Source organism: Drosophila melanogaster, chromosome X (genome assembly GCF_000001215.4).
Source record: "Drosophila melanogaster chromosome X".
NCBI classification, from domain to species: Eukaryota; Metazoa; Arthropoda; class Insecta; order Diptera; family Drosophilidae; genus Drosophila; species Drosophila melanogaster.
The window spans coordinates 1,454,823-1,473,860 of record NC_004354.4 but is presented as its reverse complement, the minus strand read 5'-3'; the positions used below and the strand labels follow the sequence as shown (position 1 = coordinate 1,473,860).

At 55.3% G+C, this 19,038-nt stretch overlaps 10 protein-coding genes across 17 annotated transcripts; 6 read left to right on the top strand and 4 right to left on the bottom strand.

The window, feature by feature from the left end:
- Positions 1–133: 133 nt before the first annotated feature.
- Positions 134–1,339, bottom strand: CG14780 (uncharacterized protein). Its single transcript, NM_130564.3, has 3 exons — positions 1,045–1,339; positions 691–985; positions 134–625 (listed from the first exon to the last, which is right to left on the bottom strand). Exons 1-3 carry the CDS (start codon positions 1,293–1,295, stop codon positions 263–265), a joined length of 909 nt encoding a protein of 302 aa, NP_569920.2. The 5' UTR covers positions 1,296–1,339; the 3' UTR covers positions 134–262.
- Positions 1,340–1,535: 196 nt separating this feature from the next.
- On the bottom strand, positions 1,536–3,195 carry pck (pickel). Of its 3 annotated transcripts, NM_166887.3 has the most exons (5): positions 3,066–3,195; positions 2,798–2,993; positions 2,513–2,721; positions 2,258–2,453; positions 1,536–2,203 (listed from the first exon to the last, which is right to left on the bottom strand). In NM_166887.3, exons 2-5 carry the CDS (start codon positions 2,874–2,876, stop codon positions 1,917–1,919), a joined length of 771 nt encoding a protein of 256 aa, NP_726742.1. In that variant the 5' UTR covers positions 2,877–2,993; positions 3,066–3,195; the 3' UTR covers positions 1,536–1,916. The 3 variants fall into 3 exon arrangements, with proteins under 3 accessions (NP_726742.1, NP_569919.2, NP_001033820.1); NM_130563.4 differs by lacking the exon at positions 3,066–3,195 and having other exon boundaries at positions 2,798–3,013; NM_001038731.1 differs by having other exon boundaries at positions 1,544–2,203; positions 2,258–2,721; positions 3,066–3,105.
- Positions 3,196–3,246: 51 nt separating this feature from the next.
- On the bottom strand, positions 3,247–6,368 carry CG14778 (uncharacterized protein). The gene is made up of 5 exons (NM_130562.2): positions 6,244–6,368; positions 3,908–4,056; positions 3,764–3,846; positions 3,522–3,704; positions 3,247–3,459 (listed from the first exon to the last, which is right to left on the bottom strand). Exons 2-5 carry the CDS (start codon positions 4,041–4,043, stop codon positions 3,301–3,303), a joined length of 561 nt encoding a protein of 186 aa, NP_569918.1. The 5' UTR covers positions 4,044–4,056; positions 6,244–6,368; the 3' UTR covers positions 3,247–3,300.
- On the top strand, positions 4,044–5,168 carry CG32808 (uncharacterized protein). The gene is made up of 2 exons (NM_166886.2): positions 4,044–4,700; positions 4,763–5,168. Exons 1-2 carry the CDS (start codon positions 4,215–4,217, stop codon positions 5,129–5,131), a joined length of 855 nt encoding a protein of 284 aa, NP_726740.1. The 5' UTR covers positions 4,044–4,214; the 3' UTR covers positions 5,132–5,168.
- On the bottom strand, positions 5,169–7,727 carry CG14777 (uncharacterized protein). Of its 5 annotated transcripts, none has more exons than NM_001297853.1 (5): positions 6,928–7,727; positions 5,897–6,058; positions 5,676–5,809; positions 5,479–5,610; positions 5,169–5,414 (listed from the first exon to the last, which is right to left on the bottom strand). In NM_001297853.1, exons 2-5 carry the CDS (start codon positions 6,048–6,050, stop codon positions 5,244–5,246), a joined length of 591 nt encoding a protein of 196 aa, NP_001284782.1. In that variant the 5' UTR covers positions 6,051–6,058; positions 6,928–7,727; the 3' UTR covers positions 5,169–5,243. The 5 variants fall into 5 exon arrangements, with proteins under 5 accessions (NP_001284782.1, NP_569917.1, NP_001284781.1 ...); NM_130561.3 differs by having other exon boundaries at positions 6,928–7,112; NM_001297852.1 differs by having other exon boundaries at positions 6,932–7,112.
- Positions 7,728–7,864: 137 nt separating this feature from the next.
- Positions 7,865–9,498, top strand: O-fut2 (O-fucosyltransferase 2). The gene has a single exon (NM_130560.4). It carries the CDS (start codon positions 7,882–7,884, stop codon positions 9,352–9,354), a length of 1,473 nt encoding a protein of 490 aa, NP_569916.1. The 5' UTR covers positions 7,865–7,881; the 3' UTR covers positions 9,355–9,498.
- Positions 9,499–9,640: 142 nt separating this feature from the next.
- Positions 9,641–12,017, top strand: Ns3 (Nucleostemin 3). Of its 2 annotated transcripts, none has more exons than NM_001297850.1 (4): positions 9,641–9,847; positions 9,922–11,215; positions 11,283–11,488; positions 11,549–12,017. In NM_001297850.1, exons 1-4 carry the CDS (start codon positions 9,746–9,748, stop codon positions 11,765–11,767), a joined length of 1,821 nt encoding a protein of 606 aa, NP_001284779.1. In that variant the 5' UTR covers positions 9,641–9,745; the 3' UTR covers positions 11,768–12,017. The 2 variants fall into 2 exon arrangements, with proteins under 2 accessions (NP_001284779.1, NP_569915.1); NM_130559.3 differs by having other exon boundaries at positions 11,549–11,881.
- Positions 12,018–12,184: 167 nt separating this feature from the next.
- Positions 12,185–13,054, top strand: CG14787 (uncharacterized protein). The gene has a single exon (NM_130558.3). It carries the CDS (start codon positions 12,216–12,218, stop codon positions 12,996–12,998), a length of 783 nt encoding a protein of 260 aa, NP_569914.2. The 5' UTR covers positions 12,185–12,215; the 3' UTR covers positions 12,999–13,054.
- Positions 13,055–13,243: 189 nt separating this feature from the next.
- On the top strand, positions 13,244–16,686 carry Lrpprc2 (Leucine-rich pentatricopeptide repeat containing 2). Its single transcript, NM_130557.3, has 2 exons — positions 13,244–15,598; positions 15,660–16,686. Exons 1-2 carry the CDS (start codon positions 13,303–13,305, stop codon positions 16,580–16,582), a joined length of 3,219 nt encoding a protein of 1,072 aa, NP_569913.1. The 5' UTR covers positions 13,244–13,302; the 3' UTR covers positions 16,583–16,686.
- Positions 16,687–16,806: 120 nt separating this feature from the next.
- Positions 16,807–18,646, top strand: CG14785 (uncharacterized protein). The gene is made up of 3 exons (NM_130556.2): positions 16,807–17,838; positions 17,912–18,111; positions 18,166–18,646. The coding sequence occupies exons 1-3, from the start codon at positions 16,915–16,917 to the stop codon at positions 18,452–18,454; spliced, it is 1,413 nt and encodes a 470-aa protein (NP_569912.2). The 5' UTR covers positions 16,807–16,914; the 3' UTR covers positions 18,455–18,646.
- Positions 18,647–19,038: the final 392 nt, after the last annotated feature.

The window sequence follows — 19,038 nt, the reverse complement described above, 5'->3', positions numbered from 1 at the left end:
ACAAGATACGAAGAGGTCGTTGTAATTATCCGACTCTTTCGAAACCGTCCAGATTTGTAGATTGTAGATAACTGATAGCTGCGGAATGGCATTCGAGGTACCAAAAGTGATTCGAAAGATAGATACATACATAGGTTTGCATACGGTAGCTCTTAGATTCAGAGCTGTCGCTACATTGTACGTGAATGTGTATTATGAATATTTTGTTTAGAACATAGTTACTACATAGACTAAAGCACTGGCATGGATGCCGAAATGGTGGCTATAGCCACGACCCCGAGCACCGCATCAGCAGGGGCAGGAGCAGGAGTAGGAACAGTCCGGTAGCCAGCCTGGAATGGGGAGCCCCGCTGCGTCCCTCTATCCACTGGCGGTAGTACTCCACGTCCACGTAGACTCCCGGCAGTCCCGGCTCTGCGCATCCGTAGCCCCAGGAGACCACACCCACCAGACGGCCCTCGTGCACCAACGGTCCGCCGGAGTCGCCTTGACAAGAATCGGTGCCGCCCTGCAGGCGTCCTGCGCACATCATCCCGGGCAGCAGGCCGGACCTGTAGATCATGCGGCAGGTCTGGTGCCGGATGGTGCTCACGTTGGCCGTCAGCAGGATGTTGGAGAGGGAGCTCTGGGAAAGAGTCAGATAAGCTGCGGGCTCAATGGCTTGCCTACGGCTCTACAAATCCGACTCACCTGCTCGGTTCGACCCCAGCCGGCCACCTGGCACAGCTTGCCGGGGGGCGTGATCTGGCCCGCCAGCTGGATGGGGGCCACTGTGAGATGGACACCACCGCCTGGAGACATCGGCAGCCCGGTGCGCAGAAAAAGGATGCCCACGTCGTCGCGCATGCTGTCCGGGCTGAAGGTGTGCATGTAGGCCATGGAACTCACCTGGGACACGATGGTGCCATTGCGGTGCTCGAAGCGGTTCAGCGTGCCCAGAACCACTACGAATTCGCTGGCCCGCCGAAAGCGCTTTCTCTGATTGCTGCTGGCATGAGTTCGATCAAAAGGGAGCGGGCACCCCATGGTGGGATCACTACTTACTTGTACAGGCAGTGCGCTGCGGTCAGAACCTTTCTGGGCGCGATTAGCGCCCCGCCGCAGATGTGGCCGCTTCCAAAGTTGTTGTCGTGGCGGAGAAGGCGGATGGAGACCAGGTGGCGCGTCTCGTCCGCCTTGGCCACGCTTCCATTGATGATGCGCGACTGCTGATTCTCCTGAAGGTCCGCCGCCGCGCAGGCGAGAAGGAACCAGAACAGAATGTAGCTGCAGCCGTGCAGGCCAAACTGAGTCATCGCAGATCAGATGAGAAGAAACAGAGCGCACGAAACTCACTGAATCGAGGGGTCGAGTCTGGGAGCCAGCAGCCCAAACTAACAATTGGCAATCAGCGGAGGCGCTATCAGTTCGATAAGGCAAACATAAACATATTAGGTGTAGATCACATCCGCACCTCATCACCAGGAACATGTAGCTGGGGGTCATGATGGGGAAACCAGGGCGGAGATGATCAATCTGATCAGTACGTTTAGCTTCGCAAGTTCAAATAATACATTTAATTCAATGTTGATATGTCTCTACACCAGTTTGCTTATAAAAGGTGGAATATGGTCTAAAAATTTAAGCTGTAAACATTTTTGAGCCTATATAAAAAGTATAATGGTAGATGTGTAAAAAGTTAGTGGATCTTTTTGGTCGCACTGATCTTACGTTTAGCTGTACGTGCTATTTAATACAATTACAAACGGATACGAGCTGATCTCGGCTGAGTCGGCGTGTATATAGATACATATGGTCGATTGTTAAAGGCACTATGGACGGCGTCGATTGCGCAGATTCGAGGCACGAGATTGCGTCTGAAAACTTAAGCTAAGATCCAATCGGAACGGAATGTATGGAAGTCGGGCGGACAGCTGTTATATGTAGCCCTGCAGGCTCCGCGACTGGCTGTGGTGGTGGCGCGGCGGCTGGTAACCCGGCTCCTGCATCTCCATTTGCATTACCAGGTTCTTCTGCTCGCCGCGGGCGTCGTAGGCTTGCCGGGCCTCGCGCTGCAGGATCAGAGCGGCTAGACCAAGGAGCATGAAGGTGACAACGGCCAGGGCGTAGGACCAGCCCAGCACGTTGAACTTGGGGTACATCATCCAGTCGCGGCGGTAGGCGCAGCCCCCGAAGATGCATACGGCCAAAAACATGAACAGAGCTGTGGGAGACCGCTGTTTAGCTAGTACTTATTGGGCGGGAGGCAGATACATACACGAGATGGCGGTGCCCATGTAGGAGAGGCGGACGAGCAGCCACTCGTACTGCAGAACGGCCTTAAGAGGCAGTCGGATGATGGTAAGCGAGAGCAGGGCCAGCACAAGGAACACGATGATGAAGGACATGGTCACGAAGCCCTGCACCGCCATGAGCCAGCCGGGCAGCAGATACTCACGGATAACGTAATACTCCTGTACGAGTGGGAGAAGATCAGGACAAGGATAAGAACCGGCCAGTTTGCTGTACTCACGTGCGAGAAGATGTTGTGGCAACCGGTGAACTGCTTCAAGAACGCGTACTTGGGGTACACGAAGTCCTTAAAGCAGTACTGCCACAGGCCCATGTTCTTGAAGCTGGCCCGCGTCTCCTCGTAGGACTCGATCCAGTACGGCGAGCAAAAGGACATCATCAGCACGAAAAAGCTGGCGAATGTAACTATGGCGCCGAAGACCACGCCATCTGGAAAGGGAATTGGGCATTGAAAGTATTTGGATGCAAATGCAGATCGGCCCGCATGCTTGAGTGCGTCACTTACTGGTGGCCCGCGGATAGTCGCCCTTTTCGACGCCCGAGTCCGTGGTGTCCTGCGACTGCTGCTTGTTAAGTTCGCGCATGCTGCTGTCCTGGGTCTCGAGGGATCGCAGTTGGAGCAGAGGAGTTTCTTTTCTGGGGATTGTCAGTAAACAAATACAACGCACACACCCAAAAAATGCAGCAACAACTAGGTGGGGCTAGCGATGGGACAGTGTCGATAAGAAATGTGGTGGGGCTCGGTCGATATACCGCGAATTATTTCAAAATACCTTTTTATTAAATTTATTACTTTAGGCTTGTTGATCTTCGGAAAGAGGGGCTATTTTGCAAAATGCTGTTTAAATATAAAACAAACCCATGCACAATCGATATTTTTTCACCCCTAGGTGAGCCCAGTGTGACCAGTACTTAGTGCAGAATACCGTTCTTGGTTTTTAATTCCATTCATTTCGTTCAATAATTACTATTTTATTTAATGCTGTTTGAGAAATACGATCATGTCCATCAAATGGCCCCGTCCACCTCGTGGTGCTCCAGGTGCTTCATGTAGGCCAAGAAGCAGGTCCAGCACAGGCTGCACGCGCTGATGAATGGCACCCGGTTGCGCTCGGGGATCAGGGTGAAGTTGATGGTGGCCACCAGTGGCCATACGGACAGAGCCACCTGCAAGAGCGATGGAATTGGTGGGTTAGGCGGCAGTTCTCCCTCGAATCCCAAAAGAGTACCTTGTACGTGGGCAGGAATTTCTTGCCGACCTCGGCTACCGCCTGCTCCACCGTCTTGGACTCCAGGAGGCTCATGATAAAGTAGAAGCAGGTCATCGCGCCGGGGGTGTACGAGATCGTCTCCACCGCCGCCTTAATGACGCCCGTCCTCAACGATGTCTGCGGCCACATGGCGCTGGAAATCTGAGGAGCAATCGGAATAGGAGTAGACCTAAACAGCAGCCATGTAAACGGTCACTAACCTTGACCCATCCGTAGAGGGTAGGAGCAACAAACAGACCACCGTACATGCTGAACCGGAGCACGCGCCACCAGTCGTAGGTGCCTGTAAGATGAAGACGAGAAGGATAAGGAGCTGAGAGCTGCTCGAAAGAATGCCGACTCACCCCAGCGCCTGCCCTCAACCGTTTGCTGGATGAGGCTGCCCGTGGGCCAGATCAGGCTGTACGATATCATGCCGCGCATAATCGGGTAGCGGGTGACGAACACCTTGAAGTTTTGCCACAAAAGTGGGCCCGCCATCGCAATCTCGGCCCTGCGGAGTCACAATCGCGCGGTTGGCATCTCATTAGCATGGCTAATACTTCAGGCCCACAACTGCATGGCCAGCTCTACCCACATAAAACCCACAAGCGAATGCGGGCCCCAATATTCCATAAATTGCCCTGCTCTACCTGTGAACCGTGCACATAGATGGCCGTCATGGCTTGGCTAGCAAGGCTCGCACTTTTCTACACGGCAACCTTCCTTCTGGCAGGAGCCTCTGGCGAGGATGGAAAAATCGTCAACGGCACTACAGCTGGCCCGGGGGAGTTTCCCTTTGTGGTCTCGCTGCGACGCGCGAAGAGCGGACGTCACTCCTGCGGCGCTACGCTGCTCAACCCGTACTGGGTCCTGACAGCCGCCCACTGCGTGCGAGGCTCCTCGCCAGAGCAGCTCGACCTGCAGTACGGCAGCCAGATGCTGGCGCGAAACTCCAGCCAGGTGGCCCGCGTGGCCGCCATCTTCGTCCATCCAGGGTACGAGCCGGAGGACAAGTACGTCAACGACATCGCATTGTTGCAGTTAGCGCAGTCCGTCGCTTTGAGCAAGTTTGTCCAGCCGGTGCGTCTGCCGGAGCCTCGACAAGTCACGCCCGGAAACGCCAGTGCTGTCCTCGCGGGCTGGGGATTAAATGCGGTAAGAGAGAAGCCATTCCTCCTTCAGACTCCTTGACTATCGACTGAACCTTTCAATTGTAGACGGGCGGCGTGGTCCAGCAGCATCTGCAGAAGGTCAAACTGCAAGTGTTCAGCGATACCGAGTGCAGCGAGCGCCATCAGACCTATCTGCACGACAGCCAGATCTGTGCGGGATTGCCCGAAGGTGGAAAAGGCCAGTGCAGCGGCGACTCCGGAGGCCCGCTGCTTCTTATTGGCTCCGACACCCAGGTGGGCATTGTTTCTTGGAGCATAAAGCCCTGTGCACGGCCACCGTTTCCGGGCGTCTTCACCGAGGTGTCGGCCTACGTGGACTGGATTGTAGAGACGGTAAATAGCTATTCGCCCCCGTCGTCGCTTTGGGTGGGCCAGCTGATTGTGGGACGATCCCCGCCTAGCCTAAGCAGCTAATGGATTTAACAGGCCCCATTAAAATACGGATTAACATACGCTACCGCTATCTAATTCAACAATTGGCCTAACAATTGGGAGTCACAAAAGGTAACAAATACGACTCAGGTAACTATGTACAAGGCAGAACCGCGGAGTTCGACTGCTCCTCGTGGTGCGTCTTCATGTACGCCAGGAAAATGGTCCACATCAGGCTGCAAATGCTTACAAACACCACGCGGTTGTGTTCCGGCACCAGCGAGAAGTTAATGGTCTGCAGGATAGGCCAGATGCATACGCCGACCTGGAGGGTTAGTAATGAGTTGGATGTTAGCGAGGGGAGCAGCAAGCAACGGGATAGGCCATACCTTGTACGTGGGCGCCGCCTTCTCCTTCGTCTCTTCCACGGCCTGACTAAAGGTCTTCAGCTCCAGCAAGCTCATTCCCATGAAAAAGCTTACGCAAGCGAATGGTCCGTAGGAAAGCTGTTCCGTGATGGCCTGCAAAGAGGCGGTTGAGCTTGGTCCGCTGCGACTGAGGAGCCGGATTGAGTCTGAGTCCTTACCTTAACGATGCCCGTGCGCAGATTAGTCTGCGGCCACATGGCGCTGGTGAGCCGCACCCAGCCGTACAGAGTGGGCGCCACGTACAGAGCTCCAAACAAGCTGAAACGTAACGCCCTGGCCCAGTCGTACTCGCCTGCGGATCGTCGTCAGCGAGGAAAGAGGTTGCGGATGAAGAGCAGGAAACGGTTATGGATGCGATTGGTGCGGATTAATTACTTACGCAGCTTGCGTCCCTCCATAGCCTGCTGGATCAGGCTGCCCGCCGGCCACATGACCGCGTACGTGAGCGCGCCCTTGGCCATGGGATGCAGCTTGCTCCCTCGACGCCACTGGCCCAGCGAGGCCTGCAACAGCTTGACGGCCGCAGGCACCATCACTTATGCTGCCCGGAAGGAGACATGGAGAAGGGTAACGGGCGGGTCTTAGACTATTGCTCAACCTAAACCAAAACAACGACAGCAACGACGACGAAGGGGAGGTCGGCCTTCCTAGCAATATTCGAAGGTCATTGAATGCGCGCCGCGGGGACAGGAGCTGGCCATGGTACTTAATATGGAGGGTACTTGCTGTGATCTGTGCTCTCTGGTATGTGGCCTGTGGCTATGGGGTTTCGATATCGCTATGGGCTGTTCGCCTGCGCCGAATGCCGCACTGAAACTGCACGATGAGTGGGATGAGTGCAGTTTGCGAATGCTAAATTCAAACATGGCAGTCGCGGGATGCACAAATATTAGGCTTCGCGAGCATTTCTTTGCGGCGATCTTGACCCTCAGCCGAGCGAGCGGCACCAACACCATGTGCATGCCGCTCACAAAAGGGAGGGGTGCACATTGGGCACATTGGGATCTTGACAGGCACGAGACTGAGTATTTATGTATATATGGCGGGGGGAAAAACATTCCCGAATTACGAAATTCATTCTACGAATTTGGTCGAGTAGTGAACTCTGTACGAAGCATCCCAGTGACCCTCAATCAGCTCCTGGATTTCCTCTCACGCAACGAGAGTGGAAGTTTTTTTTGCAAGGACTTTACGTAACGAGACAGGCGTGTGGGTTCGGGTGCACGAGGGGGAGGCTCGCCATTGATGAATGAAGAATAACGGCACGTTTGGCTCTCCCGCGCCAGTCACTACGCAAACACCTTACGTCGCTCGTAAACGAGAGCGTGACCGAGCAGATCGTGCCGCCCGTCGCCCCTCCATCTTCGTTTCTGTTGTTGCTGCCCGGTGAGTGGTGTGTTAGTTAGTTACTTGCTTTCGTAGAGCGTTCCGGACGGGGTAGAGGGGTCCAGACGGCGGGAAAGGGGCCTGGGTTCAGCTTGGGATTAGCTAGTCTAACTTAATGTAATCTAGTTTGTACTGTGGTCACGCACGGCGTCCGCATCTCACGCCCTCCTCCGTTCGCTGGGCTTCCGTATCTCGTATCTGACTGAGTGAGGCATCCAGACGGCCCCAAAACGCCAGAACGCCAATACGAAATGTTTTGCACACTCAGCTGTTCGAGATTAGCGAGCGAAGCTTTCGCGCAGCTTTTTACATACGCTTTTTTAAAGACCCATTCAAGCAGGTGCTATATGGAAATCGTTGGGAATAATAGTGCAAATAGACATCGATTTGCATTCGAGCTCGGCAACAACCTTATGAGAATGCGGATTTTTTGATAAGAACACTATTACTGATATCCTGGTTTTCTGCCAGTTTTTTGTTCACCACAACGTAAATAACAGCCCCATCATTAAGTGCCATACCTCGTTGCACTCGCAATAAAAATTGCAATCGAATGGCGTTCCAGGCTGGAAATGAAAATTTTTTTACATTTTTCGCAAAATTTCTTGATGTTATCCCTTATCGAAATTGCAAAATTTTGGAAAAAAATAAATTTTTCAAAATCAGCAGGAAAGTGATATGGGTCGTTAGTTGGGATCGTAAGCTGCACAAAACTGTAAGTTTTTTGGCTGTGTGGTTTTTTTTTGCAAAGTTATGGTGTATCACTCCCGTAATGTACATGGGTTTTCTATAGGCCTTTTTTTATAAAAAAAATTATAGGTTTTATCTGTACAGCTGCTAAAATATTGGAAAGAGTGGATTGTCCGTTGTTAGAAATCAAAGTCATATGTTTTTCTTTGTTTTATTCCCGTGTAAAATACCAAATGCGTTAGGGTTTTTTACTGACCGCCGCCACAGCCACTCCATTCCAAACCAAAAATGCGAGGGAGCTGGCCCAGGCTTGGGTTCCCGGCGCTGCTCCTGCTCCTCCATCTGCTGACCGGCTCGGATGCCGCCGTCCGGAATGGGACTGCAAAGCGGGAAATTGGCGATTCCCGGGGAAGCAGCGGCACCTGCGTCAAAGGGTTCCTGCAGGAGATCCTGCCACTGCCAGCGACTTGTCCGCCTGAGGTGCTCGGGATGAGGGGCGCCGTGTATATCCTTTACGACGTAAACATCTCCGAGGGCTTCAACCTGCGCCGAGACGTCTATATTCGCATGGCGGTGTTCGTGCGCCGGCTGCAGAGGAGAAGGCGCTTTCGCCATGTGCGCCTTGTGCTGCCGCCGTGGCCCCGCCTCTACCACTGGCACTCGCAGGGCCTGCAGCAATCTGGACTGCCCTGGAGCCACTTCTTCGACTTGGCCAGTCTGCGTCGCTACGCGCCCGTTCTGGACTACGAGGAATTCCTGGCCGAACAGCGCTTATTCGGCAATCCTGGCGCACCGCTGGTCCATGTAGGGCACGCTTTCCGGTTGCAGCACTACGAGGTCATGCTAGAACAGGGCATATTTCGGGACAAGTTCGAGCGCGTCACGGACAAGCCGTGCAGCGAGGGATCCCTGTCGGGAGGACCATTGCTGCAGCAGGCGGAGCTGCGCGTGGGGCGTTTCCACTGCGTTCGGTTCCAGGGCAGCGCCGGACTGCTGGAGAAGTTGCTTCGCGAGGCGATCGACGAGGACACGGCGGGACCGGAGGACGTCGACGACATGCGCACGTACGCTTTGCTCAGCGCCGAAACGGTGCTTCACGACCACTGGGGCGACGAGCACTTTTGGCAGGCCCGGCGTTCCATGCGTTTCGCCCGTCGGCTCGAACAGGTGGCCGCCGACTTCCGACGGCAGGCCCTGGACACCACAGATGCTTCGGCCGGTGTCCAACGGCCCGCCATGTGGGAGCTGGAGCGGCCGAAGCGCAACGCCAAGGGCGGCGATTACCTCTGCGCCCACCTAAGGCGGGGCGACTTTGTTCGCTCGCGGGATGCGACCACTCCCACCCTGAAGGCGGCTGCCCAGCAGGTCAAGCAGCTGCTGCGCGGGTTTAACATGACCACAGTGTTCCTGGCCACTGACGCCACGCCATACGAGCTGATGGAACTAAAGGAGCTCTTCTACCGCTTCCGCCTCGTGCACTTCGCGCCGGAGTCGAATGTCCAACGAAGGGAGCTGAAGGATGGGGGCGTGGCGGTGGTGGACCAGCTGGTCTGCGCCTACGCCCGCTACTTTGTGGGCACCTACGAGAGCACCTTCACGTACCGCATCTACGAGGAGCGCGAGATCCTCGGCTTTACCCAGGCCAGCACCTTTAACACGTTCTGCAAGGCCTTAGGCGGCAGCTGCTCGCGCAACGCCGTGTGGCCCATTGTGTGGGCGGATGGCGATAGCGACAGCGAGGAAGATTCCGACCCGTACTGATCCATCTGTAGCTCCCACCTGACATCTCAAGACCTAGTTTTAAGTCCAAAGCCAACGTAAGAGAGCAAACGGGATTCCGAACCACCTGCGATTGTGTACCAAAAATAAATCTAAAGCCAACAGAAAAGTGCTAGCAGAAAAGTCAATTATAATGTGTAATGTTCAGAGGGTAAATGTTTAAATTTACCCGCTCCTTTAGCGTTGCCACATTCCAAAAAATGCAAATTGAAATTTAAACTCGACCTGTAAATATCGATTGACGACAGGAATCGAATCTCGCCATATCGATTTCACGATAGACCTCGATAGCATTTCGGGCAAACATTGCACGTGTTTTTGACAATCAAAATAATTATTTCTTCTGTGGATTTGCGAATATAGTGACTGCGCCATGGGCAAAAAGAACAAGGGCGGCGCCCCCAACCTGGGCCGCCAGTTGATCAAGGATCGTTTCGGACACACTCAGCGCCGCAAGGTGGACAACGACACGATGGTAAGAGCACTCGTAGAAAATACATACATATGCATTCGATCTTACACTGTGAACACGGTTTCGATCCTTACCAGCTGCACACCACCGAGCTGCAGGATGGCTACGACTGGGGCCGCCTCAACCTGTCCTCTGTCACTGAGGAGTCGTCGTTCCAGGCCTTCCTGCGCACGGCTGAGCTGGCCGGCACTGAGTTCCAGGCCGAGAAGCTGAACATCACGTTCGTGAACCCCAAGCAGCGCGTTGGACTGCTGAGCAAGACGCAGGAGCAGCGCATGCACCAGAAGCACGACGAGCACCGTGACCAGCTCAAGATCCCGCGGCGGCCCAAGTGGACCAAGGAGACGAGCGCCGAGGAGCTAGTGCGAGCCGAGAACGAGGCATTTCTCGACTGGCGCCGCGACCTGGCGCTGCTGCAGGAGGACGAGGAGATCTTGATGACTCCGTATGAGAAGAACCTGGAGTTCTGGCGGCAGCTGTGGCGCGTAGTGGAGCGATCTGACGTCGTTGTGCAGATCGTAGACGCCCGTAATCCGCTGCTGTTCCGCAGCGCCGACCTTGAGCGCTACGTAAAGGAGGTGGAACCTAGCAAGATGAACATGATCCTGGTAAACAAGTCGGACCTGCTCACTGAGGAACAGCGTCGCCACTGGGCGGAGTACTTTGACAGCGAGGGTATTCGCACGGCCTTCTACTCGGCCACGCTGGTAGAGGAGGAGTTGAAGCGGGAGGCGGAGGAGTGCCTGGATTCCTTTCCCGAGGTGCAACAGCTGCGCAGAGCAGTTGAGGAGATAAAACAGTCGTTGGATAGCGTGGAGGACGCTTTGAACGTTATCGAGCAGAAATATAAGACGATTCCCGAGACTCAAAACGATGAGCTGCCACGATTGCCCGGGGACAAGAACAGTCCCCGACTGCTGTCCCGCCTGGAGCTCATTGAGTTCCTGCGAAACATCTACACCGGTCCCCGGCACACAGAGCAGCACGTGACCGTCGGAATGGTCGGCTACCCAAACGTTGGCAAAAGTAGCACCATCAACTCGCTGATGACAGTGAAGAAGGTGTCCGTTTCGGCCACGCCGGGCAAAACTAAACGCTTCCAGACGCTTTTCCTGGACAAGGACATACTGCTCTGCGACTGTCCCGGTCTGGTGATGCCGAGTTTTGTGTTAACCAAGGCGGACATGTTGCTCAACGGCATCCTGCCCATTGACCAAATGCGCGATCACGTTCCCGCCGTCAACTTGCTGTGCGAGCGCATTCCGCGCCACGTCCTTGAAGACAAATACGGTATTGTGATAGCCAAGCCGCTGGAAGGCGAGGACATGGAAAGGCCACCGCATTCGGAGGAGCTGCTGCTGGCTTATGGATGTAAGTGCCAATGCTTTGCGCACGCATTTCAGTATTTCACAACGCACTCTTTCTCGCTCTTTTCCAGACAATCGCGGTTTTATGACCTCCAACGGGCAGCCGGATCAGGCGCGTTCCGCCAGGTATGTGCTTAAAGACTACGTCAATGGCAGACTGCTCTACGCCATGAGCCCGCCCTCTGTACCGCAGACCGAGTATCACACCTTTCCCGAACGCCAGCGCAGGGTCATCGAGGAATCACAGCTGCCCGGCCAACAGCAGCGAGCCATGCGGGTGAGATTTGCCCTTTGCACTAGACGTGATTCCTTTGCTAACTGATCGCGTTTTCCGCAGATCAACAAAAGCACGTCCAAGGAGCTAGACAACCAATTCTTCTCCGACAAGCCTACGCACGCCCACGTCAAAGGACGCACTAACTTCCCTAACGTGCGCCTGGCCAACGACGGGTCCCTAGTAGCCGGCAATGATCCGGCGGCCAAGCCCTGGCGTCATGTGAAGAAGGAGAGGCGCGAGAAGCTGCGCAAAAAGTTCTCGCACCTGGACGAGCACTGATTGTAGCCCATTAGTTATTTATTCCGAAGGGTGTGTCTAAGAGGCACTTGTACATTTTAAGCATTAAACCTACGTATATACATATATATTAAAGTCCCCCCGACTTCGAGAGTTTGAAGGCCCACAATCTCAGACTGAAAGAGTTATATTGCGCAACTAGCAGATTGAGAGAAACATAGATAAGCCATCTGATGGCCCAGCCTGGACACAACGATTAACACAAAGATAGCATATATTTAGCATACACACCAATGAAAGCAAACTGTTGTTGGAATGGCGCCCCCAATTGAGTTTAAGAGATGCGTGAATGGAAGGTAATTTCGAGATGCGGAGGAGCGCAGTTGCGCGGAGAAAAGAAGCCTGCACTTTGACCGCGTGATAAGCGCAGATGCTTACGGCTCTTGTCTTCTATCACTTGGCCACAGTCTCTATCACGCAGTCTTCAGCGATGGCCACAAACGAGAGCTGCAAGCACTTCAGGGAGCTGGTCGTCGAACAGCGTTCTGGGCTGCTCCACATACGCTTCCAGCGGCGCTGGCAACGCCGAACCCTCTACGAGCTGATGCGCGCCCTGGACCTGGCGAGTGCAGACGCCGCCGTTAAGGTGGTCGTGCTCTCGGGCGAGTTTTCTGCAGCATGTGGCGGTGAGATGGAACCGTTGGCTCTCAAACAGGGTCTGGAGAATAGGAGTAGGCGTACCGCTTCCCACGAAGAAGCTGTGGGCAGTGGTGATGCCGAGGAGCAGTACATCCATGAGAAGGCGGCCAATTTTGTGATGCGCTCGCTGGCCAAGAAGCTGCTTGTGCACCGCAAACTCCTAGTGGCTTTTGTGGAGAGGCAGTGCGTCGGTCTGGGCCTGAGCGTGTGCAGCCTGTGCGATCTGGTCTTCGCAACGGAGTTATCTGCCTTTGTGCCCGCTTTCTCGCACCTGGATCCCTGCACCAAGGTGGGTCCCGGCTGGACTGTGCCACACGTCCACTGGCTGCTTCGTCTGGGCGATCAAGCGAGCTCCAGCATTGCCCTCCAGTGTGGCCTTGTGGCCAGTGTGGTGCGAGAGCCGCAGGAGTTTTGGCACCGCGTCGACCAATACTTGCGCTTGCCTTCCGCCTCCCTGTTGGCGACAAAGCGCCTCCTGTTTCGTCCCTGGCAGGACTCCCTCTTGGCCGAATTGCGCGAGGAGGGCACTCCGCTGGCTGCGCAGCGACGCCGCTTGGCCAGATCCTCGCTGTAGGGTTGCGCTTCCAGATCCGTTGAATCGATTAAGTAAATAAATAGCGATTATAAAATAATGACATGTCCCCATGGTATTTCTTTTCATTCCTTTCATTGGAGCTCCATGACTTAACTTAAACTTTAAATCAAAATCTGCAACGGAAACGGGTATGCATATACAGATGGGCAGCACTGTTTTCGATATCTTTCGACTGGAAGGCACAGCTGATTGCCGGCGCGTGTTGTTTTTTTTTTGTTGCTCGCCGCAAAACTGCGAAAGTAAAATCTCGTAATTTTGGGGAAGATTAATTAACTTGGGCAAAATGCAGCGAGCACGACTGTTGCGGAACGTGTGGCTCTGCAGGCAGCGCTTGGGCCATCTGCCAGGACGCAGCGCTTCCTCCGCCAGCCTGGCATTCCGTTATGCAACGAAGCCTGCGGCGCCAGCGGTGCCGTTCTCGCTGCTCCAGATGCGATCCCTGGGAACGGGTGGCGTCCTCAGTGCGGTGGAGCGAAGAAGCCGGCGCCCCGCCTCCTCCTCTGAAAAACCGAAAGCCAGCGTGGCGGATGCGTGGACACAGCTGGAGGCGTACTACCGGCAGCACGATCTGATCAACTTTGAGCACTGCCAGCGCCTGCTGGAGCTCCTGCAGGAGTCTGCGTCGCCGCTAGGAGTCGGCATCGAAGAGGTGCACTTCCTTCTAGGGTCCTGTGTGCCCGAACTGCTTCCTGCTCAGAGCAGCCAGGAGCGTCTTCAGCTCTTCAAGGGACTCTGGGCTCAACTGATCAAGTTGGGCCAGCCCACGCTGGCACATTACCACACGAAGCTCCAGGTGCTGCGCCAGAACCGTTTGCCTCTGACTGACTATCGCTCGTTGCTGGCGGAGATTGCCGTCTACCATGGAGCAGCCGATTCCACCTTGTACGGCGCTCTTTTGGACGTGGCCGGCGCCGCCGGAAACATGCGCATGGCCACCGAGATTTTGTCGGAGATGCGCGAGCGCAGCCTCGCCCTCACGGAGCACAACTTTCACGCCCTGCTTTTGGGCCACGCCCGCAGCGGTGATCTGCCCGGGGCGGAGTCCGTCCTAGCCAGCATGCGGGCCGCAGGAATACAGCAAGGCAGCAGCACTCAGGCCATTTGGTTCGAGGCTCTGCTGGAAAACGGTCAGTTGGCACAGGCCAAGGAGCTGCTGCAGGTGGAGCACGGATTCACCGCCCCTCAGCTGCTCCAGATGCTGCGGGGTCTGCTCGCCAGCAAGGATGTCGACACGGATCTAATCCAACTGCTTGTCAAGGAACTGCCCCGCGAGTTTCTAACAGGTATCGACCTGCCGCCCGCCATCAGAAGCCTGTGCATTCAGCTGGTGCACCAAGGACGCACCGAAGTCGTCATACAGCTCGTAGGTGCGTTGCCCGCTCCGAAGTTCGAGTTGCAGAATCAGAACGTGGATGAGTACGGTGCACTTCTGCTGCAGGAGTTCTTCCGCGCCCAAGTTCCGTTGGACCAAACAATCCAGTTCGCCGGTCAACTAGTGCAGCGGAACCAGAACGTCCGCGCCCTGCATTTGGTGGCGGAGTTGGCCCTTCGCCGTCAGCCATCATCCGCGCTACGCTGCCTGGAGGATCTATCTGCAGCCGGCGAGGAACTTCGTCCGCATTACTTCTGGCCCCTGATCTTGCACCATTACCGGCGGGAGGGCGAAAGCGGCATGCTACGCCTGGTTTCTGAAATGCGGCGCCTGCGCGTTGAGTGCGACGAGGAAACGTTGCGGCACTACCTGTTTCCCCACCTGCGCCAAACCCTGGTGCAGCCCTTGGAGGCCGTGAAGGCACTTGAATCGGCGGGGGTCAAGCCTTCCCAGACCCTGTGCCCGGTTGTGAGCCACTTGCTGCAGCAGCATCAGATGTCCGAGGTGCTGGACTTGCTTGATCGGTATCCGACACGCTTGGACCTGGCCACGCTGCTCCAACCACTTTCTTCGCTGGCGGTCAATGCCCGTGCCACGAAGCGTTTCGAGGTATTTGCCAAAGTGATCCAAGCCCTGCAGCAGAAGGCACTCAAACGGGGAGAAGATTTTGTGGGCTCCTTGCTGCTGCAAATGACTGGACCTCAGACGCGTCTGCGCCAGGATGCCACCTCGTTGCGACGTTTTCTGCACGAACTGAGACGCCTAGAGCTACAAATCTCACCCGCTGCCTCCGAAGCTCTACTCTCCGTGGTCCGGCACGCCACTGATGACGTTGACCTCATCCAGGATCTGGCCAAAACGCTGCAGAAGATGAAAAACCCACAGCTCGCCCTGCCAGCTGACACGGTCTCGCTCCACGGAGGCTTCATCAAGCACCCGCGCGACATGAGCATAGACGAGCTCGAGTGCCACCTAGTCGAGCTGGAGTCCAAGCAGCTGAACCCGCGAGGCGTGTTGCGTCGCTTGCTGCAGCTCTCGGTGCGCAGTGGGCGCTTGGAGCGCGCACAGCAGCTGTTGGCCAAGTGCCAAGTTCTGAAGGTTCAGGAAAGCGCAGGCATGATGGCCTCCATATTCGACCTACACATCAAGCTGCGCGACTTGCCGCGCGCCCAGGAGAGCTTGGAGCGACTGAGCAGCATGTATCCAGGTACCTAACAACTTACTACTAGATGTGAACTGCATTAATCCGCATACCGTTCTCTCTTAAGCCTTTCAGATTGACGAGCACAAAGTGATCGACTATGCCGCCCTCCTGGTCCAAGGCCAGCAGCTGGAGGCCGCAAAGCAGCTGCTCCAGCGACGCGCGGAGCAGCATAAGGTTGTCGGTGGCGACTATGTGATGAAGAACGTATGGCAATTGCTGACCAACGTGGGCCAGCTGGCCGCCTCTTCACATGCAGGTGGCGAGAGCTCCAAACAACTTAACCAGACTCGCGAGTGGTTGGACTTCCTCAGGGGTCTGGGCTACTGTCAATCGCAAAATGCCCTACTGGGACCAGTGGTCCGCGAGTGGCTGTTGAAGGGCAACTTGGACGCTGCGGTGGCCGAGTTTCAGCGACTGGCTAACACTCACAAGCACACGCCTCTGCAGTTCGAGCTCTTGTCCCTGCTGGTGCGACTGGGCAACGGGGACGAGCAGGAGCTGACCCGTTTTCCCGGCGTCACGGCCGAGTCCGCGCAGCAGCACCTAGCGGTGGTTACTGCGACTGTGAGTCGCATCCACGGAGCGGCCAATATGAACAGCGCTCTGCTGCTCGCCCTGGCCGAATCCGGAAAGGAGACACAGCTGCGCCGGCTGATCATCAACCCAGAGTTCCGCATCAACCACGAGCTCCTCGTGAAGAATTGCGAGCACTTGGGACAGGAGGGCGCTGTGCGGACGCTCCTGCGGCTGGCGCGCGGAGTGAGGGGTGTCCAGCGGACCATAGACGAGCAGAAGATCTACGACCTCCTGTTGGCCCAGTTCTGCCGTAGCAACGACTACGAGGCGGCGTTGGATCTCTTTGAGCGCTTGGAGGCCGACGACGAGCTGAAGGTGTCGCATGAGTTCCTTCGCAACCTTGTGCAGCTGCTGCAGGTGAACCAGGTTGAAATTCCCAGTACAATCGCCCTGCGCGCCCACGTTAGATAGCCGGGCGACGAGATAGATAGATCGTCGCTCTTATCCTTAGTTATACACTTGGTATGTATGTACACACATAAATTAGTGCAGTAAATACGAGACGGTATACCTGCAAGTCTGAAAGATCTTTTATAGCTTCTGGGTGTCCTGGTGCCACGTCTAGTAGGCCTGGCTTTTGAAACCTATTGTCATCTGGAATCTGTGCTCCGAAACGGTCACAAAGTTTTCACTCGTAGCATACAACAGTCTCCTAACAGCTTCTCCGAAACCCACTCCCAATCTAAATTTTAGTTTTTATTCGCGTTCAATCTGTGCAAGTTGCAACCCCTCCCTATCCAACCATGAAGCGGCTGTCCCGACGTCCGGTCTCCGATGAGCAGAAGGCCCAGATGGGCAACCAGATTCATGAGCAGGGCGCAATAGAGGTATTCATGTCGGTGGCCACCGTCTCGCCGCTACTCCGAACGCGGGTCCTTCCGCAGCTAAAGGATCAACAGGATCAGCTGAAGGACAAAAAGCAGGACCGCAGGCCGAAACCGGAGCCAGAGAAACTCGAGAGCGGCGCTCAGGGCGACGCCGGTTCCGCTTCCTCGACGTCGGCCCACGCTGTAAAGCTCTTGCCAATCGAGGGAGATCCAGCCAAGCTGAAGGCGCTGACCAGCCGCCAGCAAATTGCCAGCCTGCTCAATCACCTCGGCGACGGCGCAGAGGGCGATGGCGAGGCCAAGCAGATCGTGATGGAGCTGCTCGGCAGCGGGGTGCAGCCGCACTCGGCCATCGAGCGCGTTTCCGAACAGCTGTTGCACGTGCTGCGGGAGCAGACTCTGATGGAGGCCGGCATATTCGTCGGCAATGAGCGGTATCGCTTCTTTAAGGGCGTGCTGCAGAACTACGCCAAGATATACGCGGCGCGCAAATTTATAGATAAGCTGCCGAAGCTAGATCAGCTTGGCCCGGATGCGGGTGCGGAGCGCGAGCTGTTCGCCCGCGTCGTTGCGGAGGAGGTGCTGCAGATCCCGCAGCTGCTGCGCCAGCTGAGGTCGTCCCTGTCGAAGATGGAGTTCTTCAACGAGGACACCGCCTTCAAGGCCTACCTGGAAGTCCGTTATCACCCGCAGGCCCGTATCCTGTGCGAACTAATGCTCACCCGCATCTCTCGCGTCTTCCTCTGCATTGTCGGCTCACCATTCTTCCTGTACTTCACCGAGCACGAGCTCACGCACATCTTGCGAAACTGTTACCTCAGCGTCAACTCGGAGATCGAGGTGAGATCGTCAAATCATTTCCGTGTGGTCACTGGGTCATTCTCCTTCTAATTCAAACGATAACCATCGGCAGATATTCCTTTCCGTGGTGCTCTGGCTGGAGCACAACTGGCTTGAGCGCGGCGACTGCGCCGAGCGCATCTTAGCCGAGGTGCATTTCGCCTTGATGCCGACTTGGTACTTGTGCACCCTGGACAGGTCCAACCGGTGCAACCACTTTGCCCGAGTAATCCACAGTCCCGGCGTGCAACGCTTGATTGCCGCAGGCCTAGAGTAGGTTCCATTCTTGGGGGTTTGTACATCGCTTACGTGAACTGTTTCCCCCAGAGACGCCATCACCCTCAAGTCTAAGCCCCGCTTCAGTGGCGCCGCTTTACACCGACAACGAAAGCATCAGGAGGAGAGGCTCTTGGTCCGCGACTGGATAGTGGATACTGAGTGCAGCCACCACCATAAGAGCCACTGCGAGCAGTTCGTTTACCCCACCTACGACGCGTTCAAAGAATACCTGGCCAGGATTATCTGCTGCGCGCCCAACTGCTGGCGCACGTTCCGTCCTGCCCAAGAGGTGTACCGCAGGGACTTCCGCTGCTGCTCGCTGCCACACTTCAACTAGACTCAGCCCGCGTCCCAGTATTCTGTACCTTCCTGCTACTTCTGGGCAGTCGTGATTCTGTCAGTTCCGTCCATTGTCCTTTGCCGTGTCCATGTTTTTTTTAATGCCATCCACACCACATCCATAATCCTTTACAACACCCTGACCAATTCACCGACCTGATTTAGAAAATAAAAGCATTGTTGGCCATCCATTCAATTTCAAGTTCAATAGGTGTAAAAGGATCACCTGATTGGTTTGATCTTGGATTGGTGCGAGATGGGAGCGTGATCAATTCTTTTTAGCACGGTCGAATAGACTGCATGGGAATTGGCCTTATCGTCGTGCTTTTCGTGCTTAATTCGTGACAATCAACGTGTTTTCTCATCTCTAGCTTATTCCAAACTAACGGTTTACCTTGATCGATCTGGCTTCCTGTTGGTCGAGAGGACACTGGAAAACGTACGGGGCAGCCATCATGAAAAAACAACAGCTGTTTCAGCCTATTTCGATCTGCCAGCTAGCACTGGCTACGGTTTCTGCTTGCCTGGTGCCTAATCAAGAAAATTTTAGGGTGCATTGCGGAATATTTGAGCCGCCGAATG